Raw genomic sequence first — 21,140 nt, 5'->3', positions numbered from 1 at the left:
AACTGTTTGAAATGATGTGTATCAAGAGTGAGCGAGAAAATATTTTAAAGCACAACACTTTGTCTCGAACAGATGCACAAAAGATTTTTACACAGTTTCATTTTCTAAACATCGGCAGTATTAATACTATGATTCCATGGAATATTCACGTAATATCGCCAATAGCGCTAAATTGAATCCAGATTTCAAAAATCATTTATTTTGCTTAGTTTTTTGTCCCTAACTTGCTGATATATCGCCAAGTGGTCGCCAAATTACAACATCACTCAAACCTGCATTGAAATTGACACAGATTTGCCCCAAAAAGGTGCTAAGGTGTGGAACACCCGAATGCAACCAAAAGGGAGAGTGTACAACTACACCCCACTCAAAATATACATACAAAATTTACGGCCTACCATTTTTGAGCATGTCATGCGAGATACACACGCACATACGGACGTAACGAGAAAATTCGCGATAATTAGCTCAGGGATAGTCAAAATGGATATCTCTGCTGTCCTTGTACTCTAAGGTACACATGCACGTGTGATCGGGTTGGAAAAAACGAGCTGATGTGTGCATCACATGACTTCCTTTTACTCCAATTTAATGTCATTTCCCCATTACTGGCAGTTTTAATATGATTCAATAGTTTACTCTCGAAATATCTCCAACAGTGGCTTAATTGAAACCAGATTTAAAAAAAAAATATTTCAAAAATTTGGCGTCAAGCTTGGCGACTAAAAGACTGGCGATATATCGCCAAGTGCCCGACAAATTATAACACAACTTGTGTTTACATCGAAATTAACAATGATTTCCCCTCAAAAAGTGGCAAAAGACCCCCTTTAGAGCATACGAATGCAACCAAAGAGGAAGGTGCACAACTAGACCTCACTTGGAATCTACGTACCAAATTTCAACTATCTAGGATATTCCGTTCTTGAGTTATGCGGCACACATACGCACATACGCACATACATTCGTACATACAGAAGTCACGAGAAAACTCGTTGTAATCAACTCGGGGATCGTCAAAATGGATATTTCGGGTGTCTGTACGTTCCTAGGCACATATCCACGTGTGGTCGGGTTGAAAAAAAACTCAACATTCATTTGGGGGTGAGCAAAATAGAAATTTAGGCCGAAGTTTGAGGGAAAGTTTCTTCGCAATTACAATACTTCCTTTACTATGTAAAAGAAAGAAACAAACACATCAGATAGTTCTGGGACATGTTCCATGTAGTACCAAGAAAAAGAGAAAGGAACACGGCTGGAATCAAACGTATTTTTGCAATATTTACACGTTTGAAAGTAATAACTTTATTTCTACAAACAACTTAAATTCTAATTATATCATAACAATGTTGCGATGAATTTTCAAAGAAGTACCATATTTCTAAATAACAAACCGATTCACGAGAAAATTGAAAGAGTTTTTTTATCATCAAATTTCCTATTTACAACATTATCAGAAACAACTATCAAATCGAGGCTAATTTTGTTCCAATGCCTTTTACTCGAACTGTTGACAATGAACATTAGCGCGACTCGGGGAAAAAAATGAAGTCTTGGAAAATTGCGTAATGTTCTTGGTTTCCATTGGTCCACCGGGAATTGTATAACATGTAGTCACTGCATATATAAAGGGGAGAGAGTTTCTAATTGGAGACACAAGGGGGGACGGGAGCACAAAAAGATGAAATTACTAATTATTTCCCTCTTCGTTTGCAGCATCACGTGAGTTCTTTCTTTTTGTTATTATTTTTTTAATTTGACGTTGCAGCGCTTTTCGCCATTCGTGCTAATTAATCCGTTGTGTCAGTTACAGGATTTGTGACTTTTTTTTTTAATAAAAAAGTCGGATTTTTAAAAAATTTTAACGGTTTTTTACTTCCTTTTACAAAAAAGGAAGTATTGTATTCGCGAAAAAATTTTCAGTCAAAAATCGGCCTTGATTTCCATTTTTCTCACTCCCGAATGAATGTTGAGTTTTTTTTTTTTCGATCCGATCACACATGGATACATGCCTAGGAACGTACAGACACTCGAAATATCCATTTTGACGACCCTCGAGTTAATTACAACGAATTTTCTCGTGACGTCCGTATGTACGTATGTATGTGCGTATGTATGTCGCATAACTCAAGAACGGTATGTCCTAGAAAGTTGAAATTTAGTACGTAGACCCCTAGTGGAGCCTAGTTGTGCACCTTCCATTTTGGTTGCATTCGGATGCTCCTAAGGGGGTCTTTTGCCCCTTTTTGGGGGGAAATCATTGTTAATTTCGATGTAAACTCAAGTTGTGTTATAATTTGTCGGGCACTTGGCGATATATCGCCAGTCTTTTGGTCGCCAAGCTTTGTCGCCAACTTGGCGACAAATTTGGCGATTTTTTTCTTTTTTTTTAAATTAGCGAGTAAATAATTGAATCACAGTAAAATTGCCAACAATGCGGAAATGACATTAAATTGGAGTAAAAGGAAGTCATGTGATGCACACATCAGCTCGTTTTTATTTAAATCAGATTTTTTTCATTTTTTTAAAATTTTCAAAAAATTGTATTTTTGCTTTGCTTAAAGATAAGGTTTCCATCCTCATGTATGTTTTTTATGTTAAAATAATATGTTGAACAATTACTTTTCCTGACTTTAATAGTTATAGTGAAGAAAAAAAAAATGCAATTTTTTACTTGTTCGTAACTTATTTTGGAGTAAAAGCAGTATTGCAAGAGTCTGGACTAAAAATCTGTTGCACACACAGAAAGAGGGATATATATATATAGTGTTGCCAGTTGAAGTTAAGATTGTATAACGCAGTATACTTAAATGTAGAGCAACACGGTTTAAAAAAGCAAAAAATCATTTATAATAATTAAATCATCTGATTTTATTCAATGATTTTCTAACAAAAATCATTTATTCAAATCAATTGATTTAAATAAAATGATTAAAAATAACATTTGATTTAAATCATGATCGGCAAAATTCGGAGTTCTATTCGGCAAAATTGCAATCGTTTGGCGAAATTTGGAGTTCCATTCGGTAAAATTTGGAGGACCATTCGGCTCAATTATCATTATTCGACCAAATTTGGACTTGTATATGGCAAAATTATCAGTATTCGGTGAAACTTTGAGTTCCGTTCGGCAAAAATATCATAATGGTGTGGTTTCCTTCAGTAAAAAGTACTATGCTTGACGAAGAAGCAATATTCACAACAAGTACAAAATTGCACACGACAAAATTTGACGACCATCCCAATTCCCGAATTATCTCAAAAGCAAAGCAAAGAATGAAAATTAAAAATTATTTTAAAAGCCTTGGTTAAAATAATTACAAACATTTATTTGTTGACAAATACAAGATGGCAACAGTTTAAAAGTTTAAATCATTGCGATTTTCTGGTCATTTTCCAACAATGGGGTGGTTTCCTTCAGTCAAAAATCCTACTTTTAGTCATTGAAATGGATAGAATGAGCAAAAAAATAACATGGACCCAGAAAGTACTTACATTTTCCCAACAGTTTTTTTTTTTAAATTAATTTTTTTAACTGTCCGATTTTTCAAACAAGGCGTGATCTTGATGACGTCACAAATGATGCACTTTGCCGCATTTTTCTACTACGTTTCCACGTTATGATAATCAAGCAGCGAATTAAAATTGCGCTCTACGCTTGCTATCAACCATATCGTTGCCAATACACGTGAGTAAAGATGCGAATTTAATATTTTGTTCTGTAAAAATGGCAACATTGAATGGCATTTCATCATTTGTGATGTCCCACGACAGAAGTGTAAACATTGAAAGCGCACCGATTTAAGTAATTTTTTAAAAATATTAAATTTAAATAAATTATTTAAAAAATGGTCAAATCCTATGTTTTTAAGCATGTTCTTTCAGAAAAAATACTTTTAAAATTTTGGAAACGAGCCCATTTGGCAAATTGAGGATTTTCGCCCGGCCAAAAATTTAAGTTCGTGGCGCCCCTGGTGTTAAACGGGGGGGGGGGGGAATGAAAGGGAATGGGAGATTGATAGGAGGTCACGGTGACCTCCCAAAATTTTCCTTTGACAAAATTTTTCTTTTTGAATCTAATTTTGTTTCATCGTCTGGGCGATGAAAGAGTTGAGACGGGTGTTATAACTTGGCAAGTTACTTTATAATTGGAGTAGTCAAATCTTTTAAAAACAGTTTACTAATGACTAAAACTTGCTGCAAGTTTAAAATACATTATCACAGAAAGTAAAACATTGTTTTCTAAATGATTTGAAGAACATGGGAAAACCCAATATCTTTGAGAAACTGCTATGTAACTTGGTACCCGTTTAGATCTGAACTCTTGTCGGTAACACCAACTACCCCGAACCTCATTTCAACCGAACTTGGCTCCTTTTTCACATTTATGTTTTGTCTGGATATTTTTTTCTTGTTAATCAGAGACTTGAAAAAAAGATTAGGCCTAACTTCTGTAAACTAACTTTTATTCCAATTTAAAATATTATATTTACACTTACGGATAAAACATATTGGAAAATTTCGACAAAACATAATCCAGGATTTTACACAGCACAACTGGCTGCTCGAAGCTTCACCAATTCTAACTTTAAAGTTCGGATAACGTTTTTGAGCAGATGAGTTCATTCTGTAAGGAAAAAGGGGAGGGGGAGAGAAATTTGGGTGTTCTCCACAGAGTTCTCGCTCGGAATTGTTTCGAAATTACAGTTCGTAAAACGCAGTTTTAGATGATTTTGGGTAACATTAGCGGTGGAGAGATTCGAAACCTTTTCGGAAACTTCTCCAAATTGAAACTCAAAAAATATAATTTCGATGATGTTAGAGAGGAGAGTTTTTGGAGTCTCTCCCTCGGAAAATTTTCGAAATTGAAGCCAAAATTAAAGACGATCTTTAATATTGTTGGTGAGAGAAGGGAGATGGTCCCCTGAAAATATTTTTAAAAAAAAGCAGTTTTAGACGACCTTTGGGAATATTTAAAGGAGGAGTTTCAGTTTTCTCCCCTTTTAAACTGTAACAGATATGTTTATTTTATTTGAAAAAATGTTTAAAATATTTATTAAGTTTAAAATAGCTTTATTGTTGCAACAATAAGAAAGATAAATCGTAATAGACTGTCGTCTGCGTATTTCGCGTGATTTTAATGGGGTCGTTTCCAAAATTTTAAAAGCATTTTTTTTCTGAAAGAGCATGTTTAAAAACATAGGATCTGACTATTTTTTCATGAATTTGTTTACGTTTAATATTTTTAAAAAATTACTTAAATTGGAGCTCTTTCATTGTTTACGGCTCCTGCCGATGACATCGCAAATGATGAAATGCCATTCTGTGTTGCCATTCACAGAGCAAAATATTTCATTCGCATCTTTACTCACGTGTATTGGCAACGATAGGGTTGGTAGCAAACGTAGAGCGCAATTTTAATTCGCTGCTTGATTATCATAACGTGGAAACGTAGTAGAAAGATGTGGCAAAGTGCATCATTTGTGACGTCCTCAAGACCACGCCTAGTTTGAAAAATCAGACATTAAAAAAAATTAATTTAAAAAAAAAACTGTTGGGAAAATGAAAGTACTTTCTGGGTCCATGTTATTTTTTTTGCTCAGTCTATCCATTTCAATGACTAAAAGTAGTACTTTTGACTGAAGGAAACTACTCCATTGTTGAAAAATGACCAGGAAATCGCAATGATTTAAACTTTTAAACTGTTGCCATCTTGTGTTTGTCAACAAATAAATGTTAGTAATTATTTTAAGCAAGGCTTTTAAAATAATTTTCAATTTTCATTCTTTGCTTTGCTTTTGAGATAATTCGGGAATTGGGATGGTCGTCAAATTTTGGCGTGTGCAATTTTGTATTTGTTGGGAATATTGCTTCCTCGTCAAGCATGGGGATTATAAGAAAGATGTAGAAGAAAGTTTCGTGATGGCCACATTATACTAGTTAGGAGTTGGAAACGAGGACTGTGAAGGGGTGGATATAGATTACAATTTCGGGGGGGGGGGGGGGGGGAGGCGTGCGGAAGAACAGTGTTTTAATTCGCTTCTTGATTATCATAACGTGGAAACGCAGTACAAAGATGCGCCAAAGAGCATCATTTGTGACGTCATCTAGACCACGCTTTGTTTGAAAAATTGGACATTTAAAAAAATTATTTAAAAAATAACTGTTGGGAAATAGAAAGAATTTTCTAGGCCCATGTTTTTTTTCTTTTTTTGCTTATTCTATCAATTTCAGTAACTAAAAGTACTACTTTTGAGTGAAGGAAACAACCCCATTTGCGATTTTGGAGAATTTTGATCAGATACTAGAAAGTCGATTTTGGTAAGTAGGCTCGTTTAGTTCTGGACGGAACTTTTTGCTAATGTTCACTTCGTTTCAAGGAAATCTGGTTTATCTTCGATTGCATAGTTTTAACACAACATTTAAAAATGGCTCAATAGCTTGCTAGCGATAAAAGCGAAAATGATTTCAAATGGAACATGCAATTAAATCAAAAAGTAACACACATTTTCTTAAAATAGTTAAATGTTTTTCAGTTAAAGTTCAAAAGTTTCTGAAATCGTTGTACTGACTTAATTGGAAGTTGTACATCCTCATATTTATATATAATGGCCAATAATCGAGTAACGCTGACATCAACAACAATGAAACTCGCGCCACGACATGATAATATATTTAGCTAATGTTTGACAAGCAGGGAAATGCTTTAATTTGGCAAGGTTGAACTGGATCCGGTACCTTAAACTGTTTTACTGGTAAGAGTAGTTTTAAGAGAATGAAGAAGTGAAAAAGTGATGAGCAATGAACGCTATGTCATAGACTAATAATAAGAGTAGACCGAGCTATGGCAACCCTTTTGCTGCTCATAAACCAAACCATGTGACTGGTGGATATCCTAGCAACAACGGGCGTTGATCGTAGCAGACGATCAACGCCCGAGAGAAATAAAATAAATAGAATTGATGGGACACGGAAGAATGATCTGTTATGGAGTCTGATTTGTAAATTTGTTATTCTAAGTTGTAAATATTTTGTTAATATAGTGAGTTTTTCGTTTAGATAGTACTAGCAGTACCCGCACAGCGATGCCCGTGCTAAAAACTCAATGGAAGTCCGTTGAATGGAAAAAAAAATTGACGCCCTCTCCCCCACTGATGTAAAATGATCATTTTTCTTTGTATAAAATGCGTACACATTTTTTCAAAGAAAAAAAAACTATTCAGGTTTCTTTGGAATTTAAAACTTTTCGTCAAATCATTAAATTAAATTTACAGTTGCTTTAAAACTCTATTTAGCGAGTGAAGCGGTTTTTACTACAATTTAAAATATTTCGCAAATAAACAAAAAAAAAAAAAAATAATAATAATATCTTTCAAATGTAAAAACAGTTCCGCAACTCTATTGTTTATCGCCAAACTCGCCCAGCAACCACGCTCTCATAATCCATCCGTCTAACGAAAAAAAAAAACACCCAGTGGAACATTTAAAAATCATCGTTAGAAAAAAAAGAAGAAAATGTCGTACATTTCACTCTGATAAAAACAAATCAAAAGTTTCTTTTCTTCCAAAACAAATCGCCAAAACAATGAATTACATTTACGGTTGCTTTAAAGATGTAATCCTAGACTGAACAGCTCAGCGCCTAACTCGCCAAGCGACCACGCTACCGGAACCCAGCCCTTTTGAAAGTGAAGCGGATGTTTTTTCTTTGGCAAAGAAAAATGTAAACTAATAGCAAAAATACCCGGCGTTGCCTGGGTTAGCAATAATTATGAGAAACAATCGTTACTTGCATTTGTTTTCTGTTTTAAGTGAAAGAACACACCTTTTTGACGTGATTTAAAATCTAGGTTCTTCCTTACTCATAAAACTAAAGTAGCAGTAAGTAAAAAGAGCAAAATAGTATTCATTTAGAAACGAAAACACGAAATTTAAGCGTATACAAATGTGAAGAATTTCCGAAATATGAAATTAAACTTCACATGTTTAAAAAGATTTATCAGTTAATACTATTTTTTTTTTTTTTACATTGAGTCTTACATTCTCTGCATGTCTATTGAAGAACGAACTGTTTAAAAAAATGTAGCCGCGCGCCCGTGATCCCCTTAAACTTGCTTTAGTTATTTTGGAAAATTTGAATTATTGTGGGTTCTTGGTGCGATTTAAAATATTACCGAATTTGCGTTTTGGGATACCTCGGATAATGCTCCCCCTCCTTACTTTGTAAAACGGTATGTTACTAATTTTTGTTAAAGAGATAGTGTCGCCATATGCTAAAATACTTTTGGTCACCATAAAATGGCGCGAGACAATTTCATCCGTAATGTTTCCAAAATAAGTAGTAAAATTTGACGTTGGTTTGAATTTGTGCACAAAGTCACATTAATGGAAGTTTTTCTGCTGTTTATGGATTTGCCTAATTTAGTTGCTGGATTATTTTACAGTAAAAAAAGTTTTTAAAGATTCTTTGATTGGCGATATTTTGTTTACATTCTAAAAGCTGACAAACATTATTACATAGTCTTTGGCTTCAAAAACCGCGACAGTTGAAAAAAAATGCCAAATGCATCCGCTACTGAAATCTTTCTACATAAATTTTGGCGAGGTTTCTGCTGTTAGATTGGATAATGATTAAGTGTCCAATCAGCACAAATAAATATAAAAAAAACCCAGTAATTACAATTGAAGTTCCGTTTAAAAGGAAAATAATCAGCCAAATCTAGTTATTATTTGCCAATCTTGGGGGAAAAAACGTTACTTTAAGATTTGACTTGAGAAAAGCCTCAAACAGTCAGACGAAACACAAAAATATTCAACAATTCTAGCTTTGAACTGGGAGTTGAGATGATACACTAAAAAATGAATTGTATTGAGGAAAACCTTCGAACATGGAACAAAAAAGCCCATAACTCGTTTTTCATACAACTTAGAACTTTCTAACAGATGCCATCTTCAGCAGAAAAATAAGCGCTTTCGATGGACACATAATTTTAATATGTGCACATATTTTTTCACCGTCATATTGGGGCATTTATGCGAAAATTTGGACAAATTAGAATAAAAAAGGAACAATCAGTCGGATTTTTTTCGAACTGGTCTACAAACCTCCCCAGTGCCAAAACGAACAAACGGTGAAAGTTTCAGCCAAATCTGCCGGGCAGTTTCTGAGATCTTAGGGAACAAATTTACCAAACTCCATTTTTATATATATAGATATAGCAAAAATACCCGGCGATGCCTGGGTCAGTAATAATTATGAGAAACAACCATTACTTGCCCTTGTTTTCTGTTTTAAGTAAAAGAATTTAAAACAAACTTTTTTGACTTGATTAAAAATCGAGCTTCTTTACTTACTCATTAAACTAAAATAGCAATAAGTATAAAGAACAAAATAGTATTCAATTAGAAAAGAAAGCACAACATTTAAGCATATACAAAATTTGAAGAATTTCCGAAACATGAAATTAAACTTTACATGTTGATAAAGATTTATCTGTTAGTACTTTTTTTTTTAAATCTAAAACCTTCTGTGTATGGCTATTGATGTACGAACTGTTTTAACAAATGTAGCCGCCCGTATTCCCTTTACACTTGCTTTAGTTATTTTGGAAAATTTCAATTTTTGTGAGCACTTGGTGCGGTTTAAAATCTTATCAAATTTGCGAGAATCATTTCGGGACACTTCCGATAATACTCCCCCTCCTTACCAATTTTTATTATAGAAATATTGTTGCCACATGCTGAGATACTTTTGGTCAAAAAAAAAAAAAAAAATGGCGCTAAAACGGTTTCATCCGAAATGTTTCCAAAATAAGTAGTAAAATTTGGCGATTGTTTGAAATCGTGCATCAGATACTGAAATCTCTCTGAAAAAATTCTGGCGATATTTCTGCTGGTTGGTTGGATATAGTGAGCAAGTGTCCAATCAGCATAAATAATAATAATAAACCATTGATTACATAAGTTCCGTTTAAAAGTAAAATGATCAGCCAAATCCATTTATTTTTGGCCAATCTTGTGGGAAAACGTAACTTTAAGATTTGACTTGAGAAATGCCTCAAAAAGTCAGATGAAACGCAAAAATATTCAACAGTACAACAATTCTTGGGAGTTGAGATGACACACGAAATAATGACTTGGGTTGATGAAAGCCTTCGAACAGGGAGCAAAAAAGCTCATAACTCGTTTTTTATACAACTTAGAAACTTCGAACAGATGCTATCTTCAGCAGAAAAATTGGCGCTTTTAATGGACATATAATGTTAATATGTGCACGTTTTTTTCCCACCCCCATATTGGGGCATTTGCGAAAATTGGGACTGAAATTGGAATAAAAAGGGAACTATCAATCGGATTTTTTTCGAACTCGTCTATAAACCTTCCCAGTACCAAACTGAACAAACGGTGAAAGTTTCAGCCAAATCTGCCGGGTAGTTTCTGAGATCTTAGGGAACAAATTTACCAAACTCCATTTTTATATATATAGATTGTGCATTTTCTTCATTCAATTTTAATAATTGTCTAAGCAATTAAAGATGCAAGCGACCAAAAAGAATCGGCAAACGGTAAGATTTTTACCTACAATTTCAATTTAAGATACCGATTAGTACATTTTTGCGTTAACGCAAAACGTTTACGCCATTACGTTTACGCCAACGCTGATGTAGTAGTTCCGAATGAAATTAAAGTTACTGAAAACTGCGATCAAAAACTAATTACTGATGTCAAAATAATGCATAACTAAAAGAAAAACAGTTCAATCATCTCTGCACCTGGGAAAAAATTATAATAAAAACACATTGTCTTAAAATACACGCCGAGTGCCAAACTATAGATAATCCTGCTAGCTGGCAACCATGCCGCCAAAGTTTTCGCCGAGCCTTCCACCAGTCACATGATGTATCCATGAACCAATTTTTTCATCAGCAAGTCTGGGGAAGCTCGGTCTACTCTTATTATTAGTCTATGCGCTATGTACTCGAGTTTAGTCTTCATCCATTGCAGTTAGGGTTAAAATTTCAAGCATCAAAATATCATCCAAAAAGTTATTGCTTTGTTCAAACGAAGAAGCAACTTTCCCCGTCATACCTAGACGGGCGATTTTCTAGTTCACAATAAATGGGTTTTTAATCCGTACCTCATTTAGATGTTTCTTTTGCTATTGAAACTGATTAAAAGCTTCACTCAAACCTTATTTGTTATCGGTTTTCGAAGATACTAATCTGAATTTAAAAAAAAAGAGCACATTTCGTGAAACCCTTGAGTGATCTCCGTGGAGCCCCGTGGTTCCGCGGAACACAATTTAAGAAACGCTGCTCCAACACTTACAGATATTGCACTCCAAAAAGACGCTCCGAGCTTTAAAGTGATGGATTTATTTTTTAATTGAGGATTCCAAAACTTGGAGGAAAAGGAAGTCTGTCCGAAAATGAAAGTTTGACTATGATAAGTTGAGCTATGACCTTGACGCCCAATGTTTACTTTTTTCTGAGGAGTTCAGTAAAAAAAGGGTATCTAAGTTTGAATACTTTTGCAAAACTATTGGAAAAGTGTCCCAATTCAACACAGCGCCAATTAAGCTTTCCTAATTAGTCCAAAGAGAGGTAAACATTGCCAAGGTCATGAAGGTCATGTCTCAAAATACTAAAGCCATCCAACATCGCCTCAAATGATAGTTTATTTGTTTTCCAGGTGGCCTGGTGGATATGGCCAGGGCGGCTTCGGCGGACCTGGTGGATATGGCCCGGGTGGTGGCGGTGGACCTGGTGGATATGGCCCGGGTGGTGGCGGTGGACCTGGTGGATATGGTCAGTTCGGTAATGGTGAATATGGCCAAGGTGGTGGCGGTGGGCCTGGTGGATATGGCCAGGGCGGCTTCGGCGGACCTGGTGGATATGGCCCGGGTGGTGGCGGTGGACCTGGTGGATATGGTCAGTTCGGTAATGGTGAATATGGCCAAGGTGGTGGCGGTGGGCCTGGTGGATATGGTCCAGGTGGTGGCGGTGGTCCTGGAGGCTATGGCCAGGGTGGTGGACAGGGAGGCTACATACAACCAGGATATGGTGAACCTGGAAGCTATGGTCCATACCGCTGGAAATATTTTGGCTAAGTGGTGACGTTTTCAGACAGAGGTCGAAACTTTAATATGGAAGAAAGGTAAGGCAAAAGCTTGTTTTTGAGCATATTGGCTTTGTTACCCAGATTGAACGGGCCAGATTCTACACAATTATCTGAAGAAGGCGTTGGCAGACTCCAAAAACCAGTCCCCAAAATTACACAAGAAACAAATTGTTTTAGTTAATTTCACCTGTAAATTAGTTATAATATACAGCAAGTGTGCAAAGTTTTGGAAAAAAAAAAAACAAAAAAATATCATCCATCACCGTATTGTCCATAATTTTGACCCTTTACAGTCAATTCGCGATAGCTCGAAGTTCAATAACTCGGATATTACTGTAACTCGAAGTTTTAATCAAGTCCCGATCCCTTTGTCTTTTATTCCATTCTAATTATTCTCAATATCTCGAAGTTAACTTCCTTTAACTCGAAGGTTTTTTTGTCTGTTATATGTACACATTAATTAAAATATTTGATGTTTTTTAATATTAAAATGTCGAAAACCGAAACTAGCGGTAAGTGGAACTTTCGTTAAGTCCCTTTGGATTCGAGTTATCGCGACTTCGTTATTTCTTTCATAAATGCAATTCACGAGTAAACAAAAAATCCCAGTCATCAGGAGCATATATTCCATTTAGTTATCAATCCAGTCGCAAACAAAGTCATTCTTTGTTTAGAGGAGCAGCAGCTGATGCGTAAAAAATCGCTATGATGCGTAAAAAATTGCTAAGTCGGAACTCTTTTCTGGCAGAAACTTTTCTGCGGCACAAAGGTATAGTGACTAAGGTAAGGTAAATCTTCCTTTTTTGTTGAAACTAGCATTATTGTTCCGATTCGCTGCGTTATATTTTTCCACAAGGTCCGGAGAAAAGCAATTTAATTCTATTTTATGCCTCTTGAAATAAAATATTGCTGCGTAAAAGGGATACTTTTTTTTAATCACAAGTATCACTAGCAACTTTACAACAGTTAAACGTTTGCAGAGCTGGTATTAGCTTAAATTGTCCAGTTCGTGAACACACTGCCAACCATTTCATAGTTTTTCAAATGAAACTTCAAACAGAAGTTACGTAAAGCCCTGGTTTCCTAGAAGCAAAATCACCGAGCTTTGGCGTCACTACTCGGCGTGACGCTGAAATCAAAGTCAAGTGATTCCGACGTGGCCACTCACGACGTCGATTTGGCTCGGGCGCACATGCGCAGAAGAATCAAGTTTTCCTCTAGGCGAGAAGCGATACCGAAGGTCGGCGATTCGCTCTTAGGAAACCAATGCTTAAGCTCTCCACGTGTTGATGCACGTCAAACTTGCCATTTGTGTGGGTGTTGGTGTGTGTGTTTGGGGGGGGGGAGTGCGGCTGTCTACACTGTAAAAAAAAACTAAATTTTGAAGAAGTTATCCGTATTTTTTACAGAAAAAAACTGTTCGTAATAAAATACAGGATTTCTCTGTTTTTTTGAATCTGTAACCGGTTATAAGCGTTAACTGTTACCATCGCCTCACCGCGTACTTTGTTTTTCTTCGAAATTTCGCCCGCCTGTTTGGATTTTGGTTCTCGTGCTCGAGTTTTTTGATCTCATATTTATTTAAAGCGAGTAAGTCTTAAATCGTTTGCAACTTCCATTTCATTGCATCCTAATCAATATTTTATTATTATGTTTTTTTGTCATCTGTTACAGAGGCATATTAGGAAATTTACCTTTGTATACATGTATTTCGTAGTAGTATAGTAAATATTGAAATGTATTTATAAAAGTATAGTTTCATTTTTTAATCTTCATAAAATAATAAATCAGCTTGAATAAATAATAAAAATACGGAAGATTTCTGTAAAATAAACGGAAGAAAACTGGCGTCCTGGCTGACAGTTTTTTTCCGTAAATTTTACACATTTTTTTACAGTGTAGCAGCACGGCTGTAAAACAATAACCAACAATGACACGAATAGAATCGTCTACATACGTGCTATCCTAACTAAGAGCAAAATAATAATCGAAATTTAATTCAATATTTTAAGAACTAGAAAATCATCTTCCAAGGTATGACGGGAGAGAATTGCTTCCACATTTGAACGAAGCACTGCAATCTCTTCATAGCATTTTGAGCTCAAAATAACGGCTTTGGAATAGCTACTCTGCCATGAATGAGCGCAGCATGCAACTCCCGTTGAATAGTTCTCATTAATGCGGGGCTCTGAAAGTGGGTATTCATTTCGGACTTAGTCTGCTGCAGAGTAGTCTTGCGTTTTTGAAAAAAAAAAAAAAAACCTCTTTAACACTCGTCTATCAATATCCTTTAACTTCGGCTTTCCTCCACTGTTGCCATGGTTACCAGATTTAAACACAGTAAGTACGGGACAGGTTTCTAGGAGTGAAATGGGGGGGGGGGGTATTTTTTGGTTGAGGGCATTTACTGGATTTGGTGTATTTTTAAGGGGTGCTTTCCGACGTAGAACGTCTCTTCATGATAAATCTGAAAAATTAAATCGTAACAAAGAATTAAACCATACAAAATGTCGCTGATCAAAGTGTAAAAATAGTTTTCATTGCGATTGAAGACGTATGCGCAGAGATATATTTCCAACATTTGTTAATGAGCAAAAAGAGGAAGCAATCATTCGGCTCCTCATAGTCTGCCGCTAAAATAAAAACCAAATTGAAACGAAAATAATTTTAAGGGGAGTTTGATTTTTTGATTTTTATATATTTTGAAACTCCATTTCAATACCTTTTTAATGATACAAATTTCTTGATCGTGCTGATATTAGAAGCAAGTTAAAAAGTGCTTCAAAAAAAGGTAAACATGTGTTGATAAGGTATGATTTTCCCCTTTAAATTGCAATATCTCGAAATGGTATTTTTGAAACTAAATGTTCCTTTTTCTCAGAAACTAAATTGTGTTAGGCTTTGAAATTTTTATCACCTATTCCATATATCTAGTTGCATATACTGAAGTAAAATTTTTCTCATATTCCAAAAATATTTTTTTATAGAGCTGATTTCGTGTTGCAAAATGGCATTTTTTGAACAAAATACAGTGTCTTACGCATTAGAATTTTTTAAATAAAAACTGAGCTTCCTTTCTGTAAAATTTTACTTTAGTATAGAGAAAAGAGTCTACTTAAGATACAGAAAAAATTTCATCATTGTATCTTCAATAGATTTTCAAAACTAGTATGTTGTGGCCATCACGAAACTTTCTTCTATATTTTTCTTTTTTTTTTCTGATCCCTCCCCATGCTTGACGAGGAAGCAATATTCCCAACAAAAACAAAATGACACATGCAAAAACTTGACGACCATTCCAATGTATGAATTATTGCAAAAGCAAAGCAAAGAGCGAAAATTGAAAGTTATTTTAAAAGCCTTGCTTGAATTAATTACAAATATTTTATTTGTTAACAAACATAAGATGGCAACAGTTAAAAATTTTAAATCATTGAGATAATATTTCCGATCATTTCCATACAATTAAAATCACGAGAAATACGCAGACGACAATCTATTACGATTTATCTTTCTTATTGTTGCATTAATAAAAATATTTTTATTCGCAAAAAAAAAAAAAAAAAAAAATCAACACCTCTTGGAGCGATCGGCGTCAAAATAGAACCAAAGCCTGTTTACATATGGATTCACATATATTCCAAATTTCAACCAGAACGTAGCATTACTTCTTGAGATAGGGCACTCAAAATGGAAAAAAAGAACGGGTGATTGCGCTACCCCCTTTTTAGCTGTTGACACAAAAATAAAATCAGTTCTTATACCCACTAAGGGCTACTTGCCGATAAATTTTTCTTTCATTCCGTTCATTATTTCTTGAGATACAGCAGTCACAATTGACGACAAAAAACGTTCTATAGCTCAACCCCCGTTTGAGTTATTGACACCAAAATTGAATCAGCACCTGTTCCTGTTAATACCAACATATGGACCAAATTTTGTTTGATTCCGCCAGTAACTTCCTGAGGAATAGCAAGCACGCGTAACTCGAAAAACGTCCCATTGCTCCACCCCCCTTGGAGGAATTCGCGCCAAAAACTAATGGGCACAAGTTCACATAGGGGCACATATGTGTACTAAATTTCGTTCGATTTCATGCGGTAGTTTTTGTTGTAGAGCGGCCACAAAAAACTGGTCACACACAGACGTGACACACATACATACACACACACACACATACATACACACACACACACAGACAGACAGACATTTTCCAAAAATGGTCGAAATGGACTCAGCACACCTCAAAACGTTCGAATCCGTCAAAATTCGAAATTCGAAAATTTGCACGAATCCAATACTTTCTTCTATATATTAGATATAGAAGAAAGTAAAAAGGTACATGAACCTTTGCAAATTAACATTAATGGTATAGGGGGTACTGACTCCCCTTAAGTTTGCTGTCACATGATTTTCTTATTGCTCTTTGTTTCACATTTTTTGTTTTACTCTATTTCTCCCCCTTAAAATAGTGTCTGGTATTGTAAAATATTGTTATTAGCTAGAATACGGGACTTTAGCCGTCCCTTATGGAAGTACCCCGGGACGCGGGACAATTTTTCAAAATACGGGACTATCCCTTGAAATCCGGGACGTCTGGCAACCCTGACTGTTGCGCTTCGCAGGTAAGATATCACCCAGATTTGTATAGGCTGCCATAACCCTTGACACAACGGTCCCTGAAACACGAGCTGATGTGTGCATCACATGACTTCCTTTTACACCAATTTAATGCTATTTCCCTATTATTGCAATTTTAATGGGATTCTCTCTCTAACTCTTTAAATATCACTAGCAATGGCCACATTGAAAGCAGATTTAAAAAAAAAAAAAAAAAATCGCCAAATTTTTCGCCAAGTTGGCGACAAAACTTGGCAACCAAAAGACTGGCGATATATCGCCAAGTGACCGCCAAATTATAACACCACTTGACTTTGCATCGAAATTAACAATGATTTCCCCCCAAAAAGGTGCAAAAGACCCCTTTAGAAACACCCGAATGCAACCAAAAGGGGAGGTGCACAACTAGACCCCACTACGAGTCTATGTACCAAATTTCAACTTTCTAGGACATACCATTTTTGAGTTATGCGAGATACATACGCACATACATACAGACGTCACGAGAAAAGTCGTTGTAATTACCTCGGTGATGGTCAAAATGGATATTTCGCGTGTCTATACATTCTTAGGCACTTTTCCGCATGTGGTCGAATCGAAAAAAAAACTCAACATTCATTTGGGGGTGAGCAAAATGGAAATTAAGGGCAATTTTTGAGTGAAAATTTTTTCGCGAATACAATACTTCCTTTTTTGTAAAAGGAAGTAACAAGATTGGCTGTTCTGGTCACTGATGCTCCAGCAAGACGAGCTTCAATAAACATGCCCTTTTCCACGTCGGAGAGATCGGACATAATCACGCTTTGCTACATACAAAATTTTTACTCACAACTCTCATGCTGCCAAATGCTTGATTGATACCTTCTCTACCACCGCCACTTGGTGGCAATCATTTTATTTTCCGAACAGTTTTTTTTTTATGGGGAGATAACATTTCCGGGCTTATTGGCAGTGGTCTAATTGGAGCAGAAATTCCAGACGTTTCGGCTTGCTTTGCTGCAGCCATCATCAGTGGTTTGAGTTTGGTGAGACTGATTCCTGGCTTCGGTGGCTCCGGTATTTAAGCAAACTGCTGCTGGGCTGCTAGTCCTGATTGGGAGGCGTTCTCAAGCCGCTGGTGGAATAAAGTTCCTAATTGGATGCGATTCAAGCCGCTGGGTGATCCCGGTACCTGATTGGATGGGATTCACAAGTCGTGGTGGCTACCGGTTTCTGATTGGATGGGACCACAGCATGTGTTCGGCTACGGCTGATTTATCATTACATACAGCCAACAAGATACAGCCAATAAGAAGGAGTTCACAACATCAAATTTAAAGACACAGAAATCTTGGCTACATCTCATTACTTTGCCCGTCTTCATCACGAAGCTATAGAAATTTTCAAACACCCCTTTAAGTTCAACAGAAAAGAGGAGAATTTCAATTTACCAAAAACATTGCACCCTACCCTTAGATCCGCTCGCCACAACAGTTTAAAACATACTATGGTCCCATCCAATCAGAAACCGGTAGCCACCACGGCTTGTGAATCCCATCCAATCAGGTACCGGGATCGCCCAGCGGCTTGAATCTCATCCAATTAGGAACTTTATTCCACCAGCGGCTTGAGAACGCCTCCCAATCAGGACCAGCAGCCCAGCATCAGTTTGCTTAAATACCGGAGCCACCGAAGACAGGAATCAGTCTCACCAAACTCAAACCACTGATGATGGCTGCAGCAAAGCAAGTCGAAACGCCTGGAATTTCTACTCCAATTAGACCACGGCCAATAAGCCCGGAAATGTTATCTCTCCATATTGACGCCGGCCGTGAAAGCCTTAAGCAGTTTTTTTTTTTAAATTTAATATTTTTAAATGTCCGATTTTGGAAATAAGGCGTGGTATTTATAACATCACAAGTGATGTACTTTTGCGCGCTAAATGTTTAATCTTCGTTGTAAACCGCGTTGCCAGATCATGATAATTTGCGCTATGCGCTTGCAGTGAATAGCATTTCATCACTTGTGACGTCATGAGCAGAAGCGTAAAACATGAATTCCAATCTGAGCACCGATTAAAATAATGGTAAGAAATGTTAAACTTTGTCAAATTTTTCAAAAAATGGTTAAATTCTATGTTTTTAAGCATGCTTTTTTAGAAAAAATACTTTTAACGGAAACAATCCAACTGCTCGTATTGAAAAATGACTAATTTGCGATACCTCGCCAGAAAAGACAACCACAAGCTCCAATTCAAGGCTTTCATCACTTGTAACGTTAAAGGATAAAACATTTTGTTTTAGAAATCTGGCATAAAAAATAAATAAAAAATAAAACTTTGGAAAATAAAAATATTTTCTGGTTCCATGTTATTATATGTTTTTGCTTATTATATCAATTTTAGAAACCAAAAGTAGTACTTTCGACTGAAGGAAACACCTATCCTATATCTTCGAATTTCCCAAATCGCTAGACTGACTCCATTTGCTGAAAAATGACTCATTTTGGAAGGTCACAATGACCTCCTTGATCTGTCATCCAGACGACCCCGAATTCACTGTGCCTCCGAAACACATGAATTATTTCCATTGCAAATTTGACTTGATTCAAGGTTACGTTTGTTACGGGGTCACTAGTACTTTTCAAGCAATTTTTTTCAATTTAAGTAAATTATATTTCTCGTTGAAACTATAACATGCTTACTTACTTTGTAATCAATAATTTATTTTTAAAATTTTAAAATATTGCTTACTTTTTTTAAAAATTCAATACATTTGGGAAAATTTCAATTTTTAAAAATTTTTAAGGTTTTTTTGTTTTTAAACTAATATAAAAAAAGCTTTTTGCTAAACGATCACAATCATCATCTCTAAAAATCTGTGCATTCATTTGCTTTTGTGTTTACTAGAAAATTTTCCGTGATCAATTACGTAAAAAATCGTAATTTTTTTGAAAAAAATTTGGTTTTTAAAGGTATAACATGCTCTAAACATTTGAGTAATTTATAAAATGCTTATCCAATGGACATTTGTGTTAAATATAGTATCCTAATTGCAAAGATTATTACTTTAAAGCTGTATCTTTATTAGAAAAAAATCCTTAGGGATTCTTATGACACGAAAACACACACACACACAAAAAAAAAAAAAAAAAAAAAAAACGATCATCGAGAAAAATCAAGTTAAAGTTTTCTTTTTGCATAAGAACACATAGCGAGCATGACCTAAAACCACTCATAACTTTTTCAATATTTGAACTAAAGCAATGAAACTTTTCCCCTGTGTTTAGACTAGTGTTTAGTTTAGAAATAAGCAATAAACATTTTTTTTGATCGTTTGGTCATTTTTGAGGTACTGTAACACCTTAATTGCACATTGCTAAGATTTATATATTCATGTTCATTGCTAAAACCGTGAAGATATCTTTTTACTTCCTTTTACAAAAAAGGAAGTATTGTATTCGCGAAAAAATTTTCACTCAAAAATCGGCCTTAATTTTCATTTTGCTCACCGCCGAATGAATGTTAAGTTTATTTTTCAACCCGACCACACGTGGATATATGCTTAGGAACGTACAGACACCCGAAATATCCATTTTGACGATCCCCGATTTAATTACAACGAGTTTTCTCGTGACGTCTGTATGTACGTATGTATGTGCCTATGTGTGTATGTATGTCGCATAACTCAAGAACGGAATGTCCTATAAAGTTGAAATTTGGTACGTAGACTCCTACTGGGGTCTAGTTGTGCACCTTCCCTTTTGGTTGCATTCGGGTGTTTTTAAAGGGGTCTTTTGCCCCTTTTTGGGGGGAAATCATTGTTAATTTCGATGTAAACACAAGTGGTGTTATTTGCGGACACTTGGCGATATATCGCCAGTCTTTTGGTCGCCAAGTTTTGTCGCCAACTTGGCGACAAATTTGGCGATTTTTTTTTTATTTTTATTTTTTTTTTTTTTTTTAAATCTGGTTTTAATTTGGCCACTGTTGGTGATATTTAAAGAGTAAACTATTGAATCACATTAAAACTGCCAAAAATGAGAAATGATATTAAATTGGTGTAAAAGGAAGTCATGTGATGCACACATCAGCTCGGTTGGAAAGCCTTCATGTGCTATTTTAATCCAATAGCCATTCATTAGAACAAGGTAAACTGAATTTAGAAATGTGCACGCAATTCATTCCCTAAAAAACATTCACTGATACTAGACCATTCATCTTTTACAGATTTCGAGGATTCTGTGACCTTCAAGAAAATCAACCATTGCTGCAAGCAAAGTTTTTCAAGGCACTTGCATTTATGTTACTAACAAGTTTTTGGCTTTTGTAAAAATAAATGTTTTATGTACTGGTGAATTGACTAATAAATTATAGTTTTTAATAACACGCTTTTATTAGCTTCACCTGTATGTATGTATGT

The 21,140-nt window shown here is 35.5% G+C and overlaps 1 protein-coding gene across 1 annotated transcript in view; it reads left to right on the top strand.

Moving 5' to 3' along the window:
- Positions 1–11,705: 11,705 nt before the first annotated feature.
- The window catches only part of LOC129223303 (WAG22 antigen-like), a 53,658-nt gene continuing 44,223 nt past the window's right edge, over positions 11,706–21,140 (top strand). Inside the window, exon 1 of the mRNA XM_054857868.1 lies at positions 11,706–12,112. Coding sequence (XP_054713843.1) covers positions 11,706–12,112 — 407 coding nt within the window. The remainder of the gene's footprint in view (positions 12,113–21,140) is intronic.

This window comes from Uloborus diversus, chromosome 5 (assembly GCF_026930045.1).
Source record: "Uloborus diversus isolate 005 chromosome 5, Udiv.v.3.1, whole genome shotgun sequence".
In the NCBI taxonomy this organism is placed as follows: domain Eukaryota; kingdom Metazoa; phylum Arthropoda; class Arachnida; order Araneae; family Uloboridae; genus Uloborus; species Uloborus diversus.
Note: the sequence above shows the minus strand (reverse complement) of the source record. Positions and strands in the feature narration are given on the sequence as shown.